This window comes from Salvelinus sp. IW2-2015, linkage group LG9 (assembly GCF_002910315.2).
Source record: "Salvelinus sp. IW2-2015 linkage group LG9, ASM291031v2, whole genome shotgun sequence".
NCBI lineage: Eukaryota > Metazoa > Chordata > Actinopteri > Salmoniformes > Salmonidae > Salvelinus > Salvelinus sp. IW2-2015.
The window spans coordinates 4552421-4577174 of NC_036849.1; the positions used below are offsets into that span (position 1 = coordinate 4552421).

The 24754-nt window shown below is 40.8% G+C and overlaps 1 protein-coding gene and 1 pseudogene across 1 annotated transcript; both read left to right on the plus strand.

The window, feature by feature from the left end:
• The first annotated feature begins 4683 nt into the window (after positions 1 to 4683).
• On the plus strand, positions 4684 to 13474 carry LOC111968463 (eukaryotic translation initiation factor 2 subunit 1). The gene is made up of 8 exons (XM_023994038.2): positions 4684 to 4851; positions 5337 to 5585; positions 5773 to 5852; positions 6818 to 6969; positions 7250 to 7356; positions 8271 to 8368; positions 11999 to 12142; positions 12423 to 13474. Exons 2-8 carry the CDS (start codon positions 5345 to 5347, stop codon positions 12546 to 12548), a joined length of 948 nt encoding a protein of 315 aa, XP_023849806.1. The 5' UTR covers positions 4684 to 4851; positions 5337 to 5344; the 3' UTR covers positions 12549 to 13474.
• A 466-nt stretch (positions 13475 to 13940) lies between these two features.
• Positions 13941 to 24754, plus strand: part of LOC111968465 (cation channel sperm-associated auxiliary subunit beta-like) — a 59917-nt pseudogene continuing 49103 nt past the window's right edge.

Genomic DNA, 24754 nt, shown 5'->3' on the forward strand with positions numbered 1-24754 from the left:
GGGGGGCCCCCCCACTTTGTGAGCAAAAATGTTTTGGGGGGAAGGGGGCAGTGAATGACTCCTACACAAAACTATAGACACACACACACTGGTTGTTGTACCCTTGCTGTTTCCTTGACCCCGTGTGTGAGGTCAGGTGTGTGTGTTTGTTCAGTAATGTATCATCACGGATGTGATTTGCTCACCTAATGAAACCATCTGTGAGGTGATAACATCCCGGTGTAGGACTATGGGTCCTGATCAGTTATTTACTATATAGGGAATTAGGGTGCCATTTGGGACGCAGTCATGATCTCTGCATCTGGCCTCTATCCTCTAAACTATAGCAGCCCTGCTTTCAAATACTATTTGGATCATTGAAAATACTTAAACTGTGCTTGATTGAACTTGCCTGGCACAAAGGAACCAATAGAATTATTCCAGAACGGTAATCCCTACCCAAACTGGCACTCCAGGTCGGCAAAAAGCAAAACCTTAGTATTTGAAAGATTTCAAATGCTATTTGAACCCTTGTCTGCGCTACAGCACAGTATAATGCGGGAGGTTCATCTGAAATGGTGTTTTGACATCGCATTAATTAGACAATCCGATCTGAGACATGGTGAAGAGCCACGTTCTCCTACTTACCTTATACTCTTTTCACACTATCATGCCAACCAAAACTGGACTGTGCTGGCTCTGATATTTTCACATTTTCCTTTCCAGGAACTTTGGTGGATCGTAACCAGGTCAGTGCAGTACAGCTTGGTTCAGTAGTGTGAAAAGGGTACTGGAGGATAAACCAGTCCTAACACACTACACCCCTTACCTCTACCCAAGCACTACGAGTCATCGCTAAATAGAAAACTGGCCTGTCCCGAATCACAGGATTTAAACCAACAGTGATGATATTGAAGAAAGATAATTAGAGGTGTTTAAAAGTTATGACACTAAAATCTTGAGGGGTAACTTTATGTCTTCATTTTCTCAATCTCAGTATTCAGTGTAACCAGCAGTATTCTATTCATGGAAAACACTAAGGAACATCTGAGCACCGCTGTCTGTGGGATTCTCTTAATAATCAATACTTCATAAATGCTTTGTTTGAAATCGATGCATTTTATAATTTACTTAAATGCATTATAAACTATCCAACTATGCTGTATTTTAATCCAGTTTTCACCACATGCGACATCTTAAATGTGTGATTTATTATTTGTCAGTGATTTTTCAAAGCTGTTATTGAAATGTTTGTTCTTTTTGATATGGGTCTGTGAAATTAACTTGACCGAACCGAAAAATAGTTGTGTTTTTGTTTTTGCATCTGGTGTTTCTATGATCATAGGTTTCAGCTTACCCTTGATTATAATATGCTGACTTTGTGTGTGTGTGTGTGTGTGTGCGTGCGTGCGTGCATGCACAGAGGCAGGACTGTCACTGTAATGCAGGCAAGTATTATCTCTAGTAGACACAATGGAAAATGGTCTTAGCAAAACTATTTCACTTTTTTTTTTTTTTTTTTTTTGATTATAATCATGGTGTATCTAGATACTTAACATTTGATATATTTGTAATGTTAAAGATAGATTTAAGTACAGAGTAATGCACCTGTAGAATGATGACTCGACCACCTATCCATCCCTCCGTTTTGGATCTGAAACTCCAGGAACCGCTCAGTGCTAGCCTGATCCCGGATCTGTGTTTTTTTTACGCAGCTCCTCTGACGATTTGTCATGTTTTCCATAGAAGTTGGCTACATAGGGCCGTATTTAGTTTCTCAGAGTAGAAGTGCTGATTTAGGATCAGGTCATCCCTATTCATTGTTATTATTATCAAAAAGGGAAAAATGATCTTAGATCAGCACTCCTATTCTGAGACTGAGAATGGTGGCCATTCAGGTCTGGGACCAGTCTAGTTCAGAATGTCTATCCCTTTTTAGTATGCACAGTACACACCTTGTGTAGATTTGAGCCGTTAACTGGAAGTAGAACTAATGAATGTAAAGTTGCTGTATTATTAAAAATCACTTTCTTTAGATCTCTTTTTGTATGAATTATTCAAGTGGATTAAATACCAGATTGATAGAAGTAGAGGAGGGTTGTTTTATTTCTTCAGCACTGTTTAAAGAGCTGCTGTAGAAATTATAGGAATGTGTGATGATGCCAAGAGGTACTGCTTCACAGACTACAGCGATTGTGGGGTCAGAGTTGATTGACACTAAAATATAGATAAGATAATGGAACTTGAGTGAGATTGAAACCTTTTTCATTGTATGATAATGTCCTCCTTTAAAAGATCTGACAGGGATATTAAAACATTTGACACATTCATTGGTATCTCAAAGCAAGGTGGAGCCATTAAACTTCAATTACTTTTCTTGAACTAAGGCCAGTCTCCTCAGACTTGGCGGCAGCATCAAGCGTATTCAACAGCCACTCCCTTAGGGGGAAGAGTATGAGGTATGCACTAATTTCTATGCCATGTAATATGTTAGTGGTCAACTCAACACAGAGAAGTGTACAAAACATTCCATTCCATGCGCTTTCCATGACAGACTGACCCGGTGATTCCAAGTGAAAGCTATGATCCCTTATTGATGTCACTTTTTAAATCCACATTAATCAGTGTAGATGAAGTGGAGTAGATGGGTTAAAGAAGGATGTTTAAGCCTTGAGACAATTGAGGAACACTTTCGACACCTTGTAGAGTCTATGCCCTGGCAAATTGAGGGCAAAAGCGGGGGGGTGCAAGTGCAACTCATAAAATGTTATTTGTCACGTGTGCCGAATACAACCGAATACACCTTACAGTGAAATGCTTACTTACAAGGCCTTAACTGACAATGCAGTTCAAGAAATAGTTTAAAATATTTACTAAATAAATGAAAGTAAAACAATTTAATAAAAAGTAAAATAATATATACAGGGGGTACAGGTTAGTCAAGGTAATTTGTACATGTAGGTGGGGTAAAGTGACTATGCATAGATAATAAACAGCGAGTGGCAGCAGTGTAAAAACAAAGGGGGGGGGGGTGTCAATGTAAGTACTCCTGGTGGCCATTTGATTAATTGTTCAGCAATCTTATGTCTTGGGGGTAGAAGCTGTTAAGGAGCCTTTTGGACCTAGACTTGGTCCTCCGGTAACAATTCTTTGGTCCTTCTTCTGACATCGCCTAGTATATAGGTCCTGGTTGGCATGAAGCTGGGCCCCAGTGATGTACTGGGTCGAAGGCACTACCCTCTGTAGCACTTTACGGTCGGATGGCGAGCAGTTGCTATACCAGGCGGTGATGCAACGGGTCAGGATGCTCTCGATGGTGCAGCTGTAGAACATTTTGAGGATCTGGGGACCCATGCGAAATCTTTTCAGTCTCCTGAGGGGGGGGGGGGGGGGTTGTAGTGCCCTCTACGACTATCTTGATGTGTTTGGACCATGATAGTTTATTGGTGATGTGGACACCAAGGAACTTAACTCTCGACCCACTCCACTACAGCCCCGTCGATGTGAATGGGTGCATGTTCGGCGCTCCTTTTCCTGTAGTCCACATCAGCTCCTTTGTCTTGCTCACGTTGAGGGAGAGGTTGTTGTCCTGGCACCACACTGCCAGGTCTCTGACCTCCTCCCTATAGGCTGTCTCATCGTTGTCTTCAGCAAATTTAATGATGGTGTTGGAGTCGTGCTTGGCCACGCAGTCTTGGGTGAACAGGGAGTACAGGAGGGGACAAAGCACGCACCCCTGAGGGGCCCCCGTGTTGAGGATCAGCGTGGCAGATGTGTTGTTGCCTACCCTTACCACCTGGGTGCGGCCCGTCAGGAAGTCCAGGATCCAGTTTCAGAGGGATGTAGTCCCAGGGTTCTTAGCTTAGTGATGAGCTTTGTGGGCACTATGGTGTTGAACACTGAGCTGTAGTCAAAGAACAGCATTCTCACGTAGGTGTTCCTTTTGTCTAGGAGGGAAAGGGCAGCGTGGAGTACAATTGAGATTGCGTCATCTGTGGATCTGTTGGGGCGGTATTGGAGTGGGTCTAGGGTTTCCGGGATGATGGTGTTGTGAGCCATGACCATCCTCTCAAAGAACTTCATGGCTACCGGCGTGAGTGCTACGGGGCAGTAGTCACCTTTGCTTTCTTGGGCACAGGGACTATGGTGGTCTACTTGAAACATGTAGGTATTACAGACTCGGTCGGGGAGAGGTTGAAAATGTCAGTGAAGACACTCGCCAGTTGGTCACCCATGCTCTGAGCATGAGTCCTGGTATTCCGTCTGGCCCTGCGGCCTTATGAATGTTGACCTGTTTAAAGGTCTTGTTCACACAGTCGTCCGGAACAGCTGGTGCTCTCATGCATGCTTTAATGTTGCTTGCCTTGAAGAGAGTATAAAATGCATTTAGCTCATCTGGTAGGCTTGCGTCACTGGGCAGCTCACGGCTGGGTTTCCATTTGTAGTCTAATAGTTTGCAAGCCCTGCCACATCTGATGAGCGTCAGAGCCGGTGTAGTAGGATTCAATCTTAGTCCTGTAACTCAATATTAGGAAGGTGTTTTTAATGTTTTGTGTACTCTGTATCTACCAGTATCTTTTGTTAAACTTGCTTCAAAACACTCACAGGGCGACACCTTGTGGATAAATCGAAAACTGCTAATTTCAATGGGAACTCTATTTGCTAAAATACCGATGGTATTTTTTTGGTGTGCATGTTTCCAGTTCCGCTTCCGTGTCAGTTCAAATTGTCGCCCCGTTCGCGCATGTTGATGAAACAGTCGAATTTTATCCCCTCAACTGATATATTTCAATTACTACAGTTTAATGTATTAACTTATAATACAGACATATTCCAATAGTTCATTCTCAAGTTGTGTATATACTATATAAGGTGAGTATAACGTTTGAGTGTGAAGTTCTGAAAGAATGAATGATTGGTGATGAACGCATGAGACTCAAAAGCGTTACGTTAGTTAGTTAACATTAGCTAACCTATCCCTCAGGCTAGTATTCTATCGAGCTGGTGTTCTAGCTACATGTGAATGTGTTGTAGCTAAATAAGGTTGGTTAGATTTGCTTTGCTAGTTAGCTAGAAACCCATCATTCTGAATAAGCTGGCAGTCACTGTGGCAGCTGTTTGCAACTGCGAGCTAACGTTAGCTAGCTACTTATACAGTACAAAGGGTTTCTTCCTACAACGTATACATCTGTTCACCTACTTAGTTCTCCGCCCATTATCATTTGCTATATGGTGATCTACATTTTGCAAGCATTGCGCCTGCTTGGCAGAGTGTGATAACATACAGGCAGAATGAGAATGCAATGACTACTATCCTCTGCTGCATACTCACATACTTGAAATCATCTTGACCACAGAGTGCAGGATGCCGTCGCTCAGCTGTAGATTCTACCAGCACAGGTTTCCAGAGGTGGAAGATGTGGTGATGGTCAACGTGCGCTCCATCGCAGAGATGGGAGCCTACGTAAGTCTACTGGAGTACAACAACATTGAAGGCATGATCCTCCTTAGCGAGTTGTCTCGCAGACGTATCCGCTCCATCAACAAACTCATCAGGATCGGACGCAACGAGTGTGTGGTCGTCATCCGAGTGGATAAGGAGAAAGGTGAGAGGAAAAATGCTGTCAATGTGATGGGTTGACCTGTAGCCTGGTCCCATATTTGTTTGTGTTGCCTTGCCAACTCTTGTCACAGATAACCATAGGATTTGGCAAGACATAAATAGATCTGGGACCAAGCTAGTTGTCTTGTTCTCATTGTGATGGTTCATTTCCCTGCTCTCTATCTCTCTAGGTTACATTGATCTGTCCAAGAGAAGAGTTTCACCTGAGGAGGCAATCAAGTGCGAAGACAAATTCACCAAATCTAAAACGGTATGTTGTCTAAATCCTCGCATTATAAAGACTTAGTGCCAAAAATTCCTCGTTTATACATGTCCCTTCCATGTACCCTCTGAATTCTAGGAAGATTTTAACCCACTTAACCAAAGCCTTTCTCCAAGGTTTTTACCATCATTGTAAAGGTTTTTACCGTCATTGTAAAGCCCTAGTTATTTGGTTGCTTTGATGGTCATTTCTGAAGATTATTATTTATTAGTGAATAATTTACGTCTGTCCCTCATTTAAGGTCAACCCTGTTACGTGAACTGAACTATATTTAATATGGTGAAACTATTCCTTTTTAAATATATATTTTTTAAGACACATTGAACATCTAATAGTCAAATCATAGTGTAAAAGCAGGTGAGCTGTTCTAACAAGTCATTAACTGTAGATACAGGCTAGAAATGTTTTAACCAACAAACAAAAAAACGTTTTTGTGAAGCTTTCATTCAATTGCCACTCCCTTTTACACACGACAAGCTCCCCCGTCAAAAGGGGATTTATGCATGATTTAAGATTAAATCGTCAATCCTGTTACTTTATTTGGCACTTAGGTTTACATTTGAGTAATTTAGCAGATGCTCTTATCCAGAGCAACTTACAGTTAGTGCATTCTTCTTAACATACCTAGGTGAGACACAACCACATAGCACACTTGTAAGTACATTCTTCCTCAAATTTACTATAGTCATTTTTATTTATTTAACCTCTTGATTGCTATTTATGACAATGTTAAAATTTGGTGAAATAAACATTTTTTTTAACCAATTAACACTTCTCAAAAGTCACCAAGTTGGTGGAACAACCCTAGTACAATATACTCTTTTGCCTTGGGCTGAAAATGCAGAAAGGCTGGTTATGTTAAGTTTTGGTACTCTTAGATGTGTTGTCAACTGATATATTCAAATATAATTTCTGGAGGGGAACCTAGACTTGTGTGTCTTCTGTCATGACAGGTGTACAGCATATTGAGGCACGTGGCTGAGGTTCTGGAGTACACCAAAGATGAGCAGCTGGAGAGCCTGTTCACGCGCACCGCCTGGGTGTTTGATGAGAAGTACAAGCGGCCTGGATACGGAGCCTATGATGTCTTCAAACAGGCTGTGGCGTAAGTACTGACAACCTGGTCAGGGTTGGTGGAGGGGATTCTCTTGTTTAGACACTTAAACACAAAAATATTATTTTCCATTCTTAGTTTCAAACAGACTTATGGAACTAGAAATGGAAGAAAATGGTTCCATAGATTATTCTCCTGGTTCGATACAATTCTGCCCAAGCGAGACTAGATGCAAATCCATTTCTATTGCATCAATAGACATATTATTTAGCTATTGCCCTGGACCTCCCAGGATTGAGTGTGTTAATATGACTGGTGTTTTGGTCCACAGGGACCCAGCCGTTTTAGATTGTCTGGACCTGACAGAGGAGGAAAAGGCTGTCCTCATTGACAACATCAACAGAAGACTGACCCCACAAGCTGTCAAAATCAGGGCAGGTATGTACACCTAACACTTAACTGGGTACATGTACATCATATACACAGCAGTGTCTTGGTGAATCGTGATATAGCATTATACTAATGTGTTAGCAGTGGCGGATTTAGGGAGAGGCGACATGGGCAGGTGACGTGGGCAGGCGACATGAGCAGCCGCCCAGGGTGGCATCTTTCCGAGGGCGGCACGGGGTGACCACACCATTTTTGAAAAAATGATTTGTAATGGTGACATTTGTGCGATCGGTTATCTATCACTCATTTGCACGTCACATCAATGATATAATGTCACCGTGTGGGACTGTGGGTCTATTAACCTTGTCGGATTGGGCGCCCTGATTCTAGTTTGTGAGCTAGGCAGGCTACTGCCTGGGAAGGTCTCCAACTCAGAAGTACGAGATGGGGAGGGGGGCGGGGGTAGGTTGACCTCAGTTCTCCCCACTGGAAGCCCGAGGTAGGGGGAGCGGGGGAATCTGTCAAATAGCTCCCCTCTAACTTTGTACAGTACTAATGCAATTAGTTGTGCAATTTAGTTTGTGTGTTTCTTGTTTGAAGTGCAATAGTGTAATAATCAGGTTCTCTTCTTTATTAGTGTGTTATTCTATTTGTGTGTTTGTGTAAATAGGATTTGTGCAATTTAGTTTTATTTGTGGGGTTTTTGTTAGTAATAGTATAATAATTAAATTATATTTTTATTTGTATTTATATACACTTTGTTACTACTTTTTGATATTTATGAGTCTTACTTTTGGATATTTTATATTTATATAGTTTTAAATGTTATGATTATTTATTCGTGTTGTTCCAGATGTCTGAAGGGGGGTTCGCCCAGGGAGCCATACAAGCTAGAACTGCCACTGTGTGTTAGAATAATATTTTGGGGAACCCACTTAAGCCGACTCCCATCTCTCCCTCAGACATTGAGGTGGCCTGTTACGGGTATGAGGGGATTGATGCTGTCAAAGAAGCGTTGAGGGCGGGGCTGGGCTGCTCCACAGATGCCATGCCAATCAAGGTAAATAAAACAACAACAAGCACCTCTCAATAGTCTGATTAATCATAGTATATTCCTAGACCATTGCTATTCAAAATATTTCAGCAGGGAACCCATTTTTTTCCACCTGATTTTCTGGGTACCCTTTTTTCCCCCCAAGAATGTCTTTCCTAAAAAATTTGTTTTATATACACTACTGTTCAAAAGTTTGGGGTCACTTAGAAATGTCCTTGTTTTTTAAAGAAAAGCAATTTTTTGTCCATTTAAAAGAATATCAAATTGATCAGAAATACAGTGTAGACATTGTTAATGTTGTAAATGACTATTGTAGCTGAAAATGGCAGATTTTTATAGGCGTACAGAGGAACATTATCACCAACCATCACTCCTGTGTTCCAATGGCACGTTGTGTTAGCTAATCCAAGTTTATAATTTTAAAAGGCTAATTGATCATTAGAAAACCCTTTTGCAATTATGTTAGCACAGCTGAAAACTGTTGTTCTGATTAAAGAAGCAATAAAACGGGCCTTCTTTAGACTTGTTGAGTATCTGGAGCATCAGCATTTGTGGGTTCGATTACAGGCTCAAAATGGCCAGAAACAAATAACTTTCTTCTGAAACTCGGCAGTGAGAAAATTGCCAAGAAACTGAAGATCTCGTACAACGCTGTGTACTACTCCCTTCACAGAACAGCGCAAACTGTCTCTAACCAGAATAGAAAGAGGAGTGGGAGGCCCCGGTGCACAACTGAGCAAGAGGACAAGTACATTAGAATACATAGGCCTAATAGACACATGCTCAAACTCGCACACTTTTGATAGAATTAAAAAAGGGGTAGGTGCTACATCCATTTTTGGACACATTGTTTTAACCATGTTATGAGGCTATACAGTGTGTGTTTACATTTACAATGTTTACAAACACTGGAGGAAAACAAGTTCACACACACACTACCGTTCAAAAGTTTGGGGTCACTTAGAAATGTTCTTGTATTTGAAAGAAAAGCAAATTTTTTTGTCCATTTAAAATAACATCAAATTGATCAGAAATACAGTGTAGACATTGTTAATGTTGTAAATGACTATTGTATTTGGAAACGGCTGATTTGGAATGGAATATCTACGTAGGCGTACAGAGGTCCATTATCAGCATCCATCAGCGCAAACTGGCTCTAACCAGAATAGAACGTGTGGGAGGCCCTGGTGCACAACTGAGCATGAGCACAAGTATATTGGAGTGTCTAGTTTGAGAAACAGACGCCTCACAAGTCTTCAACTGGCAGCTTCATTAAATAGTACCCGCAAAACACCAGTCTCAACGTTAACAGAGAAGAGGCGACTCCGGGATGCTGGCCTTCTAGGCAGAGTTGCAAAGAAAAATCCATATCTCAGACTGGCCAGTAAAAAGAAAAGATTAATATGGGCAAAAGAACACAGACACTGAACAGGGGAAGATTGGAAAAAAGTGTTATGGACAGACTAATCTAAGTTTGAGGTGTTCGGATCCCAAAGAAGAACATCCGTGAGACGCAGAAAAGATGCTGGAGGAGTGCTTGACGCCATCTGTCAAGCATGGTGGAGGCAATGTGATGGTCTGGTGGTGGTAAAGTGGGAGATTTGTACAGGGTAAAAGGGATCTTGAAGAAGGAAGGCTATCGCTCCATTTTGCAACGCTATGCCATACCCTCCTACAACAGGACAATGACCCAAAGCACAGCTCCAAACTATGCAAGAACTATTTAGAGAAGAAGCAGTCAGCTGGTATTCTGTCTATAATGGTGTGGCCAGCACAGTCACCGGATCTCAACCCTATTGAGCTATGGGAGCAGCTTGACCGTATGGTACCTAAGAACGGCCCATCAAGCCAATCCAACTTGTGGGAGGTGCTTCAGGAAGCACGGGGTGAAATCTCTTCAGATTACCTCAACAAATTGACAACTAGAATGCCAAAGGTGTGCAAGGCTGTAATTGCTGCAAATGGAGGATTCTTTGACGAAAGCAAAGTTTGAAGGACACAATTATTTCAGTTAAAAATCATTATTTATAACCTTGTCAACATCTTGACTATATTTCCTGTTAATTTTGCAACTCATTTCATGTATGTTTTCATAGAAAACAAGGACATTTCTAAGTGACCCCAAACTTTTGAACGGTAGTGTGTGTGTATACAGTTGAAGTCGGAAGTTTACATACACTTAGGTTGGAGTCATTAAAACTCGTTTTTCWACCACTCCACAAATTTCTTGTTAACAAACTATAATTTTGGCAAGTCGGTTAGGACATCTACTTTGTGCATGACACAAGTACATTTTTCAACAATTGTTTACAGACAGATTATTTCACTTATAATTCACTGTATCACAATTCCAGTGGGTCAGAAGTTTACATACATTAAGTTGACTGTGCCTTTAAAAAGCTTGGAAAATTCCAGAAAATGTCATGGCTTTAGAAGCTTCTGATAGGCTTCTAATCTACACACAATACCCCATAATGAAAACGCAAAAACAGGTTTTTAGACATTTTAGCAAATGTATATTTAAAAAATAAAATATATATATATATAATATCGCATTTACATAAGTATTCAGACCCTGTACTCCTCCATGCTTCACTGTGGAAACCACACATGTGGAGATCATCCGTTCACCTACTCTGCGTCTTACAAAGACACTGCGGTTGGAACCAAAAATCTCGAATTTGGACTCATCAGACCAAAGCACAGATTTCCACTGGTCTAATGTCCATTGCTTGTGTTTCTTGGCCCAAACAAGTCTCTTCTTCTTATTGATGTCCTTTAGTAGTGGATTCTTTGCAGCACTTCGACCATGAAGGCCTGATTCAGACAGTCTCCTCTGAACAGTTGATGTTGAGATGTCTGTTACTTGACCTCTGTGAAGCATTTATTTGGGCTGCAATTTCTGAGGCTGGTAACTCTAATGAACTTATCCTCTGCAGCAGAGGTAACTCTGGGACATTCCTGTGGCGGTCCTCATGAGAGCTAGTTTCATAGCACTTCATGGTTTTTGCGGCTGCACTTGAAGAAACTTTCAAAGTTCTTGAAATTTTCCGCATTGACTGAACTTCATGTCTGAGAGTAATGATGGACTGTCGTTTCTCATTGCTTATTTGAGGTGTTCTTGCCATAATATGGACTTGGTCTTTTACCAAATAGTGCTGTCTTCTGTTTAGCACCCCTACCTTGTCACAACACATTACGAAGGAGAGAAATTGCACAAATTAACTTTTAACAAGGCACACCTGTTAATTGAAATGCATTCCAGGTGACAACCTCATGAAGCTGGTTGAGAGAATGCCAGTGGTGTGCGAAGCTGTCATCAAGGCAAAGGATGGCTACTTTGAAGAGTCTCAAATATAAAATATATTTTATATTTTTTGGTTAGCTGATTCCATATTGGTTATTTCATAGTTTTGATGTCTTCACTATTATTCTACAATGTAGAAAATGTTAAAAAATAAAGAAAACCCCTTGAATGAGTAGGTGTGTCCAAACTCTTGACTGGTACTGTATATACATACATTTTTTTATTAAAAAAGACAAAAGCATCCACTGAAAGTGACTTTTAGTCCAAGATCTGTGTCAGGGAAAAGGCTATATGCATCACAACATTGTGTCTCTTTGGGTCTCTGACAGATTAATCTGATAGCGCCGCCKCGCTACGTCATGACMACCACCACACTGGARCGCACAGAGGGTCTCTCTGTCCTCAACCAGGCCATGGCTGCCATCAAAGAGAAGATTGAGGAGAAGCGAGGAGTGTTTAACATCCAGATGGAGGTCAGTACAATAACCTTATTGTCWCAATTTACATAAAATCATATGTTTGCTSTATTTTAATACACTAGGAAGAGGGGGACAATGGAAAGTCCAAGGTGGKGTGGTAGAAGTTTCATGTAAAACADAAAATTGTAACTCCTGCCATATGTAATACATGCTTTGGAAGTCTTACTCGCCAGAGATCTCACATTAAAACAGTATTAAAAACAGCAACAATGTTCAAAACATTGCGCTTTCAATGTCCATGTGTTAATGTCTTTTATGTTTTCCTCCCCTCCAGGCGAAGGTTGTGACCGACATAGATGAGACAGAGCTGGCCCGCCAGCTGGAGCAACTGGAGAGAGAGAACGCTGAGGTGGACGGAGATGACGAGGATGGAGAGATGGAGGCCAAGGCAGAGGACTAAACTAGATGAAGAACTGAGGGATTGGATACGACGACGAGACCAATTATACATATGCAGTCCAGAGCATGTATTCATAAAGCATCTCAGAGTAGGAGTGCTGGTCTAGGATCAGCCCACCCCCCCATATGTAAGCTTATGCATAATGATCTAAAAGGCTAAACTTATCCTAGATCAGAACTCCTATTTTGAGATATTTCATGAATACAGGCCCTGTCTGATGAGATGACGAACTTCATATCAAATCAAGCATTCTAGAACGTCTCTCCAACTGAACCCTTTGGATCAGTAGCAGGGACCCTCTCAGGGAGACTGATAGAGAGATGGCTACAGGCACTGACTGTCATACTGCCAAACAGGGCTGGGAAAGGCCTCTGTGATTATATCAATGGACACAATAACAACTAAATATGATCACTGAACCCTAGCTGTTTGAATTGCATCAGAACGGGTGGGTTGGGGTAGGATTAGCCTTTTTGTGCTGTAGCCAACTCCTCTCTGTGTGGAAGAGTTGGCTACAGCACATATAATACAAAATGGGACAAGGCTTGGGTTGGTGGGGTGGTAGCCTGGTCCCGTGCTGAATGTTCTTTAACCAACTCTTTGTGACACATACAGTATAGGACCAGGCTAGAGTGAGTAGGGGATTGGATAGATTCTGAGAATATAATAAGACGAGTGTTTTATATATAGCAAGGACATATTTTAGGAATGAGTACTTTTGACTATCTCCCCAACTCCATGAAAGGACAATTTCATGGAGTTTTCCTGCTCAATATGGTTCAAGTGAAATGTCGGGCGGAAGAGAAAGAGTATAATGCTCACCTAACCAACTCACACAGATCTTTATAACTTAGGGTGCATTCTGGATGTATTTCTATTTTGTCAGGACTACATTCTTATCATTACATTAAACAAATAGAAAAGTACATTTGTGTTGTCAGGTTAGAAGTGATTGAAAGTGAAACATGCACTTAAATTAAATGTGGGATGCAGTTATAGCAGAAGCTGTTAGAGAAAGGTCCATGTGGGTACTCTAGCCTTTATCAAAGATTTTAAATAAGATGTTTTATTGTTGTCACGTGCACAGGATATGTACAGTGAAATGTGGTGCTTTATAGGGTCTGCCATAGCAGTACAGCACACCTGGAGCAAATTAAGGTTAAGTGCCTTGCTCAAGGGCAAATCAACCTTGTCGGCTGGGTTACTAGTCCAACACTAACAGCTAGGTGACCTTCTTCCACCCATTCACAAAATAAGCTAATTAATCATATTCGGCAGGACAAGCACGAGATAGTGAGATCCTATTGGGGCGTTTTTGCATATATTTGCGTTTTTCCGTTATGGAACGCTTACTCTGAAATGCGCATCTAAACAACGCACTTTTACCAAAGTTTCTAAAAAGGTAAAGTCTACATAACTTAATCTACTCTGTTAGTAACATATTCTAGTTTTGGGAACAGAACTGTATTGACATGACATTTTTAATCGATGAGTAAATTAGCACTGCCGGTCCCTGAGCTTCCTGTAGAAACTGAATCTGGCTCATTATTCTATTTTTGCTAATATCTCTGGTTGTAGTTTGCACTACAAATCCCAGAATTCCGTGTTAGCAGTCGGTAGCTAGTAACAACCCTGAAGGCTTACTAGTCAATCATCTGTAGTGTCGGAAAATATATATACAAAAAGTTGTAAATGTTTAGTTAGTTGACTGAAACTAAACATAAATTACAGTAACAACGACTCTGCAAAATTGCTAGCTCTGTAGGGCGACAAACTATGGAGATTAATCGACCTTCAATCAAGGTAAATATCGTGCTAGCTAAGTAGTTAGCTTGCATAGCGGTTTGATTTTTGCTTGCTTAACGTTWGTTTGGGACACAACATCGCGAGTCTGTGTAGCAGGGTTTATGTTARGAAAATGTGGAGCAGGACATTTGACCGGCAACATTTTCATTTACCGGACCCATATGCATCAGGTTCATAACCTGATTAGGGCGTCCACATCGGCCCACAGTTCTCAGAATGACAGAAATCACATTTGGGATATCATGGTAATTCATTAACAGAACATGCATGTCCAGAATTTAACGAYGTGCTGTCCTTCTTACCAAATTCTGATGTGCACTTTGAACATGTTAGAATAACTGTYGACATTTACTTTTCCTCAGCCAACAAAAYGAGTAAGTTAATGAACAGCAAAATCACTATCCTATGTGAATMTACTAWAGTAGAAAAGTTTAGGCTACCTATTCTATTGGTCAGCTTGTCGAGAAAGATCGTCTATKCCAGAGTCTGGACATTTGTGKGAAGATAGATTCCAAATTCATACAACCAGTAGGCCTAGGCTACATAAAACAAAGACGTTAAAAAGCAATGAGTCTGATGCAACAGATCAGAACATTTAGCTTAACGTTGATAAACTATTATTTCATAAGATCATACACGCAGTAATGCACACAAGGCAGTAAGTAGACCACGCGGCAATGTTCGTTCCATAATGCAATTGGCGGGAAAACACCATTGTCGAGAGGGCACTGCACATTCAAGCGGTTTTATGTGACAGATGAAAATATCAGTTAGAAATGTAGAAAGAGGAGATCTAATAGGCTAATCTGAAGCAAGGTAAGACATGCCTCGTAATATGTATTAAAACGTTCTGGTTTTAAACAGTTAAGTATGTTTTCGAAATACATGTTTTGAAAAAATGAGCCTCCAGCTCGTTGGAAAGTGATGTTTGACGCGTTGATGAAGCCTGCCTGGGGAAAATGTTTTTGAACGGTCATCCAACTGGGGCCTGTAGAGCACTGACGTCATGAAATGACCTCATATTTTTCTGAGTTCCCAGTTGTCTTGAAAGCACAGCAAGATGCTGCAGCAGTAGCTCTTGTAGAGTCTGACATATTTTCCTCTCAATGGCTCTGTATGTGTGTGATAAAAAAGATACATAAGGAATATAGTGTACACATGCACCGATTTAATTCCACAAAATTATGCAAATTAAGCATGATCAGTCAAATGTATGTACGTAGTCTGGTGAATCTATCAATGAATAGGCTAAAAAGCGAATAGGCAAATTTTGAAATGTGATTTTTTCTTCTGTACAATTGTACTTTTATTTATTGGCTTTTTTTTTCTTTTTCTTTTATCAGACGAAAGCCTGTTATTACTGGTTAAAGGAAGCGCTCTGTGTAGGTACAGACTCCCAATGTGTCCTAAACCTAGATTTTGGCATGTGAAAACACATTTAGTTCTGTAGCTAACTAATAATGAATGACACAAATGACATTTCCTAATCTTTTGTGTAGGTGACCCAGATTATATTCATCATAACCATTTTGTTAGTCAGGGTGCAGTTTGGAACCACCATATCAGGTAAGCTGATCAAATTGTGTCAAAGAAAGTAGCTAGTTTTAAATGGGTACTCTACTCCAAAATAAAAGTTTGTCAGATGTCCTCAGCCCTCAAAATAAGGGGAGGGGATAAGTCCATGTCTTACCAGGCATGGTGTGTGCTTAGTATTTATTTGGACAGTGAGGCCAAAATGTTTAATTTTGCTCTATAGTATACTCTGGCATTTTGGATTCGGGATCATATGAGGAGACAGTAAATAATGTCACCTTTTTAATTTTTTTCATACATATGTTTACCCTTTAGAAAGAAAGCACTTTATGTATTTGGTCCCCTAGGGATGTGCTCCGATACAATACAGCATTGAAAGGTTTATTTGAAATACTTTGGTTTGATTAGAGAAAGAATTGATGCGACATGTTGCACAACATTTGTTGCATAAACACATACATTTTCCATGAGCTGGGCCTCTGAGCTGGATCTGTCTGAGCTGACTTCTGTGTGTAAATGATGTATCTCTATGGTGTATGTACTATGTAGGCACCTGTGCAGAGCCATAAGGGAGACTAGGCATCTACCACCCCACTACTACTATCAAATTGGGGGGGGGGGCGGCAATGTAGCCTGTTTTTTTTGTCCCCCCCACTTTGGTTCTGAAATCACCATCACCAACTAATTAACTTGTAATTTTTGCAATTTAAGTGTTTGCGCTAGTAATGTATCAATATTAATAATTTACAAATAAGCTATGACAGCCAATCAATATAAAGCACAACTTTGGATTTCACCCCCATCTCAAAATGGAATGGTTTTGATCAATTGTAGGTTTTTACTGAGTAAACTTCTGCTTCGGGCCATGCAGTGCGCCTCGCAAAATTGATTGCTGTCCTCGTTATGAAATTATCAACTTTACCCTGTACATCTAAAAATTACTAAATACATTCAGTGGCCAGTTTATTAGGTGCACCACCCCGTTCACAAAAATGGTTAGCTCCTACAGACAGTAAATTGTGTGGCTTGTTATATAAAGCAGTCAGACAGGCATGGAGGCAATCAGTTACTGTTCGATTGAACGTTAGAATGGACAAAACAAGTGACCTACACTACTTTGAGTGTTGTAAGATCTTCGGTTCCAGGTGTGCCGTTCCAGTGGGCTTTTCACGCACGACAGTATCTAGGGCTTAATGAGAATGGTGCAACAAACAAAAACATCCAGTCAGCGGCAGTCCTGTGGGCGAAAACAGCTCGTTGAAGAGAGGTCAAAGGAGAATGGCAAGAATCGTGCAAGCTAACAGGCGGGCCACAAACCGGCAAATAATGGCAAAGTATAACAGTGGTGTGCAGACAACATCCCGGAACACACAATTCGTCTGTCCTTGTCACGGATGGGGTATTGTAGCAGACTACCACACCGGGTTCTACTCCTATCTACTAAAAACCAGAAGAAGCTGCTCCAGTGGGCACACAATCACCAACACTGGACAATTGTGGAGTGGAAAAATATTGACTGGTTTGACGAATCCCGGTTCCTGAACTATTTGACTTGAATGTAAATCGCTACGTCTGGAGAAAACGAGACACAGCTCATCACCTGTCTAACATCATCCCTACCGTGAAGCATGGTGGTGGCATCATCCTGCTATGGGGATTAGGGTTTCACATTTTGGGGAATATTCAGAGTTGAAAACTTTCTGTGGGATTATATGGGAATTAATGCAAATATATGCAAATTAATATTAATACCATTTAATGTTTTTTGCATTGGATATATTTACCATATCATATGGAGACAAACATTAATATTTTACCTTATTTTAAGTAGACATAATTGCAAATTATTAAATCCTTCCAATAGAAAAAAAAACAATTTAGTTACGAATTAAACTTTAATTAAATGAGTTGACTCTTCGCATGGGATGATTTCACTGAACAACAAAAGAAAGGGAATATTGAATAATCCCAATGATCCATCGCATCTCCCAAAAACGTTTTCAACATCTGTAAAAGGATAGTCTAGAAATTAAATCTTTGGTTGTCTTCCTCTCAGCCTTCCATGTCTTCTCCCTGGACCTCCTCAATGTCCACCTCTTGAACATCAGACTCTGAGGCCTCATCTTCACTGTCACTTTCCAACCTTGTTGAGGATGGCTCGTTGTGTCAGGCTCAAAAAGCCTCAAATTTGCCCGGATGGCCACCAATTTTTCAACCCTTGTATTGGTCAGCCTGTTGCGCGCTTTGGTGTGTGTGTTCCCAAACAAGAACCAGTTGCGCTCTGAGGCGGCTGATGTTGGTGGGATTTGGAGGATGATGGAGGCAACAGGGGAAGAGACTCAGATCCACAAAGTCCCTTCCTCCAGGTGGCTGATGAGACATGTTGGCACGACTGCCATATTGCATCTTCATCCCATAGCCCTTGCTTGAAAGTGTACTTTGCCAGACTGCCAAGAACCTTGCCCTCATCCAGGCCAAGGTGGCGAGACACAGCAGTGATGACACCATAGGCCTTGTTGATCTCTGCACCAGACAGGATGCTCTTGCCAGCATACTTGGGGTTCAACATGTACGCTGCGGCATGTATGGGCTTCAGGCAGAAGTCTTCACGCTTTTTGWTGTATTTCAGAACWGCAGTTTCCTCTGCTTGGAGCAACAGTGAAGTGGGCAGGGCAGTAYGGATTTCTTCTCTTACATCTGCAAGCAGAGTCTGAACATCAGACAGGATGGCATTGTCACCCTCAATCCGCTATAGGTTTCAGGAGTTTCAGGCTGCTTACCACTCTCTCCCTAAATACATCATCCAGGAGGATCCTCTTGATGGGGCTGTCCATATCGGCAGACTGTGATATGGCCATTTCTTGGAGAGATTCCTTCCCCTCCAGGAGACTGTCAAACATGATGACAACACCACCTCAACGGGTGTTGCTGGGCAGCTTCAATATGGTGCTCTTATTCTTCTCACTTTGCTTGGCGAGGTAGATTGCTGCTATAATTGATGACCCTTCACATACCTAACCATTTCATTGGCTCTCTTGTAGAGTGTATCCATTGTTTTCAGTGCCATGATGTCCTTGAGGAGCAGATTCAATGCATGAGCAGCACAGCCAATGGGTGTGATGTGAGGGTAGGACTTCTCCATTTTAGACCAAGCAGCCTTCATGTTCGCAGCATTGTCTGTCACCAGTGCAAATACCTTCTGTGGTCCAAGGTCATTGATGACTGCCTTCAGCTCATCTGCAATGTCTGTTGTCCCTTGTGTCTGTGTTCTTGTAGAAACCTGGTTGAGGGGTGGAGATTATGTCATTAATTATTACTTGCCCACAAACATTCAACCACCCATCAGAGATGATTGCAATACAGTCTGCTTTCTCTATGATTTGCTTGACCTTCACTTGAACTCTGTTGAACTCTGTATCCAGCAAATGAGTAGATAAAGCATGTCTGGCTGGAGGGGTGTATGCTGGGCAAAGAACATTCAGAAATCTCTTTCAATACACATTGCCAGTGAGCATCAGAGGTGAACCAGTTGCATACACAGCTCAGCTACGTTCCTCCATTGAGTCAAAAAACCGTCTGATTCCAGGAGGACCATGAGCTGTTACTATTGATAAGGTGTCTGATTAATCATTAAATGGCGAATCGAAGTAGAGGGACTTTTGTCAGAGGTTGCTTGTTTTGAGCGCTGGGGTAACTTTATGCACTTGGCCAGATGATTCTGCATCTTTGTTACATTCTTTGTTACATTCAAATCAAGCAGGCAGTCCTTTTGAACTTCTAGCTGTAAGTTCTTCACATATGATTTGGCACAGTATTTGCAAATGTACACAGCTTTTCCTTCTACATTAGCTCCAGTGAAATGTCTTCACACATCAGTATGAAGGAAAAGCAGCCAACAAGTGCTCAGCATATGTGGGAACTCCTTCAAGGCTGTTAGAAAAGCATTCAAGGTGAAGCTGGTTGAGAGAATGCCAAGAGTGTGCAAAGCTGTAATCAAGTCAAAGTGTGGCTATTTAAAGAATCTCAAATATAAAATATACAGTGGGGAGAACAAGTATTTGATACACTGCCGATTTTGCAGGTTTTCCACTTTGATTGAGTGATTGAGTGTGTGGACAGGTGTCTTTTATACAGGTAACGAGTTCAAACAGGTGCAGTTAATACAGGTAATGAGGGGAGAACAGGAGGGCTTCTTAAAGAAAAACTTAACAGGTCTGTGAGAGACGGAATTCTTTCTGGTTGGTAGGTGATCAAATACTTATGTCATGCAATAAAAWGCAAATTAATTACTTAAAAATCATACAATGTGATTTTCTGGATTTTTGTTTTAGATTCCGTCTCTCACAGTTGAAGTGTACCTATGATAAAAAATTACAGACCTCTACATGCTTTGTAAGTAGGAAAACCTGCAAAATCGGCAGTGTGTCAAATATTTGTTCTCCCCACTGTATATTGATTTGTTTAACACTATTTTGGTTACTACATGATTCCATATGTGTTATTTCATAGTTTTGAAGTCTTCACTATTATTGACAATGTAAAAAATTAAGAAAAACCCTTGAATGAGTAGGTGTTCTAAAACTTTTGACCGGTAGTGTAAGTCAATTGGTGTGTGTGTGTGTGCGTGTATGGGTGGGTATGTGTCTGTGCATATTAAGGGGAGAGGGAGGGAGGATGAATATGTGTAGGAGGGCGGGAGAGAATGGGTGTGCGGGGGCATGGAGTATATGTTGTGTGTGAATGAAAGAGAATGGATGAGTAAGAGGATGTGTAGAGGGGTGTGGGTGTGTTTGAGAAAAGGGGACAGGGGAGAAGATGGAGGTTGGGATAAACTTGGCCTGGCTGGGTAAGGGAAGGAGGGTAGGTGGTGATAAGCTTGGCTTGGGGGGTTAAGGATGGGAGGGGGAACACGCTTGGCTTGGGGGGGTAAGGGGGAGTAAGGATGGGAGGTGGGGATAAGCTTGACTTGGGTAGGGTTAAATGGGGGAGAGCAGGGAGGGGGTGGTGCAGAGAGATGGATTTGATTTGGGATGGATTTTTTTCTTCATTTTTTTATGACTTGTAAATCCATTGTAAAATGAATAAGAGATCCTGACAGATAGGAAAGGAAGTCAAAGTTTTATTATTCCTTGTTTGTCATTACAACTGCGATTTAATGGTGGTTATTGGTGATAATGGAGAGGGACTATATCCAGGGGATTGGGATGGGGTGATTGGGAGGGCATCAGACACTTCTCTGAGGTGTGCTTGGGTCCTCCACTCATCCCATTTCAGTCTCTTAGAGGACCCACTCACCCCAAGTAGACCCTCACCTGCCAATATACTTACATTTACCTTGTAAGGTAATACAAACCAACCACAGTACTTATGTGGTAGTCCTTCTTAAAATGTACAGTGTGTACAATGTACGTACAGTGCATTCGGAAAGTATTCAGAACCCTTGACTTTTTCAACATTTTGTTACGTTACAGCCTTGTTCTAAAATTGATTAAATGTTTTTTCCCCCTCGTTAATCTACACACAATACCCCATAATAACAAAGCAAAAACAGGTATCGCATATAAAAAAAACTCAAGTATCACAGTTACATAAGTATTCAGCCTGACAGAGCTTGAGAGGCTCTGCAGAGACGAATGGGAGAAACTCCCCAAATACAGGTGTGCCAAGCTTGTAGCATCATACCCAAGAAGACTCAAGGCTGTAATCGCTGCCAATGGTGCTTCAACAAAGTACTGAGTAAAGGGTCTGAATACTTATGGAAATGTTATATTAGAATTTTTTATTTGCGATACCTGTTTTTGCGTTTGTCATTGTGGGGTATTGTGTGTAGATTGATGAGGGGGGGGAACTATTTTATCCATTTTAGAATAAGGCTGTAACTTAACAACATGTGAAGTGGTCTGAATACTTTCCGAAKGCACTGTAAAGATAACTTTATTCCATTACTTAACAATATGAAAGTAGATTTAATTAAATAGAATAATCTTCCCATAAATCTTACAGGTAGAATAAACCTCTTCAGAATGGCATGGCTCCCAACGTTTTTGTATTTATTTTCAAGTAATACCGATTTGTTCTTAACTAAGACAAAATAATTCATAATTGACTTTTTCTGCACAACATACAGTACTAGTCAAAAGTTTGGACACACCTACTCATTCCAGTGTTTTTCATTATTTTTACTATTTTCTACATTGTAGAAAACTATGAAATAACACACATGGAATCATGTAGTAACCAAAAAAGTGTAAAACAAATCAAATATATTTTATATTTGAGATTCTTCAAAGTAGCCAATGTCCTTTGCTCACTCTGACAGCTTCGCACACAATTAATACCATCTGGGAATGTTGTAAAGTCCTAAAAGTTTTGGGTGGAGTTGGAAAGATGGCTGTCAGAAGTATTACAGTGTAAATGTACTTTTAATTTGTCTGTCTGTATATTTCAAGACATGGCATATGAGGGTGCAGTGAGATACCCGATGGGTTGAACAGTACATTTCGTATCAATCATTTGCAGCTGACTTGCCTAGTTAAATAAAGGTTCAATAACAAACCTCTTAAAAAAACGTATCCTTAAAAACTGGAAATCGACCAATCCTCCGTTGTTCACGCAATGGAAAGGTCAAATGCTTTACTATCTAAAAATGTAAAGTGAGTGGGCGACGGGAGAGAAACAAAATCGTGCAGTTTGACGCCATGTGGCAGAAAGTGATACGAGCGCTGGAGATAGGGGTGAGGGTTAGTGGGTATGGGCAGTGATGTAGTTGATGTTTGTATGATGTTGTCATTTGTGTGTGTTTGTTTTGTATTGTTGATAAAATATCAAATAAAATCATGTTTAAAAAATAAATAAATAAAATTTAAAAAAGACGAAGTAGGCTCTCACTGCTCAATGTATCTCTTCCATGTTTGGCCTTGGGAGGTGGTACCGTTTGGAGGTATTTCCGCGGGTTGGACTCAAAATCAACCTCATACCCTCGTCATCATTACGGAATGTTATTCACTCTCCGCAGGGCCGCAGAAAGAAAGAGGATGCTTCCTTTTTTCAGAGGTTTAGTATTTTCAACCTAACTTCTGTTTCTCCTGAAAAACAGATGTGGGGACTACGCTCTGGCGTCTTTTTACGCCTGCTACTTTAGGTGACGGATTATTGTGGATAATCATGAATGAATTATGAATAATGATGAGTGAGAAAGAGGCATAAATATCTTACCCCCCTCACACAAAAATGCTAACCTCCCCTATTTTTGGTAATGGCGAGAGGTTAGCATGTCTTGGATAATCTTTCTGCACACAGAATCTGCCCACAGGACTTTATCATTCATCATTATTCATGGTTATCCGTAATCAAGATAGCATCCACATTAATGTAGAAGTATTCAGAAACATATTATTTTCTTATTTACAATAAAAGGCACAATAAATTGTTTACCATTCGTTTCTATTGGGCACAACATAATCTGAAAGACCACCAAAACGAACTGCAAATGCATCCAACAAGTTTGTAGAGTAACAAGTTTGCAGAGTAACAAGCTTGATGTAGTCGTTTCTAAATGGTAAAAGATATGTATGAAAATAACCTCAAATAAAAGGTATTGTCGCCTCATGATTTAAAAACAGAAACTTAAATCCAAAATGCTGGAGTATAGAGACAAATGAAACGTTTTAGCTTCACTGTCCAAATAAATATGTAGTGGCGTGTACATATGTATCAATCCCAAATGAATGGAAAAGATAGGCACCATTTAATTTCACCAATTTTGATAATGCATAGGGTTGTTATTTGCATTGCATGTGAACAGATTACTGTTTTACTAGCTGGCAGACTTCTTTTGATTTATTCTTTACATGACGTTGATGCACTTAGACCCAGTTGACCGAGATGAACCAAATGACACAGATGACCCAGAGCAACAGAAACTATTTCAGTGTGTGTCAGGAAATATGGATAGCAAAAGGATTCGACTGTACCTCGGCCTGGACAATCTGGTATGTAGCTCCAGCAGCTCTCATCAAACATCTGGCGCCCCCTTGTGTTGCCTGGAACAAATGCTGGGTCCCAGAATTATGATGAATCATTTTAGGGCCAGTTTCCGTGAACCAGATAAAGCCTCATTCCAGATTTAAAAACCATGTTCAATGGAAAATGTACAAAGTAACTTTTCAGGGGAAAAACACGAACCGTTGTAATTTGTCCGTCCTTGTGATTGCCATTCTATCTCATTCATTCCAGGTGGTGGATTGCATGCTCCAGAAGAAACCAGGCGGCTCAGCTAGACAGTACCAGAACCAACTGAAGCTCTACACATCATCTGGTCTCCTGCCCACCATGGCCATCTATAACAGCACTAACTCAGCCACCTTCCCCTTTAAATTAATTATGGTGAGATGGGCTAAGATTAGGATTAGATACATACAACAAAATCAATGGTCTCAGTAATGACTTGAATTCAATGACTTTCTACTTCTATCTGTTTCTCTTATGTGTGCTTTCCCTCTGCTTGTTAGAATGCATCCACCTGGAGAGTGAACGTCCCCAGATACAACATTACTATCAACACAGGTGTCATTATTTCTTATTAATGAGCCGATCTATTAGTCTGGGTACCAGTCTTTTTAGCTAACATTCCACTCCGTGCCACTCCTGTCATTCGCCTAAGAGACTGACCTTTCGGGAATCTCAACGGTCAATACGCAGCTGGATTACCAGCGGAGTTGCTCATTGGTTGTTGGAAATACATATAATCCAGGTAGGCCAGTTGAGAAAGTTCTCATTTACAACTGCAACCTGGCCAAGATAAAGCAAATCAGTGCGACAAAAAACAATAGAGTTACACATAGGTTAAACAATGTTCAGTCAATAAC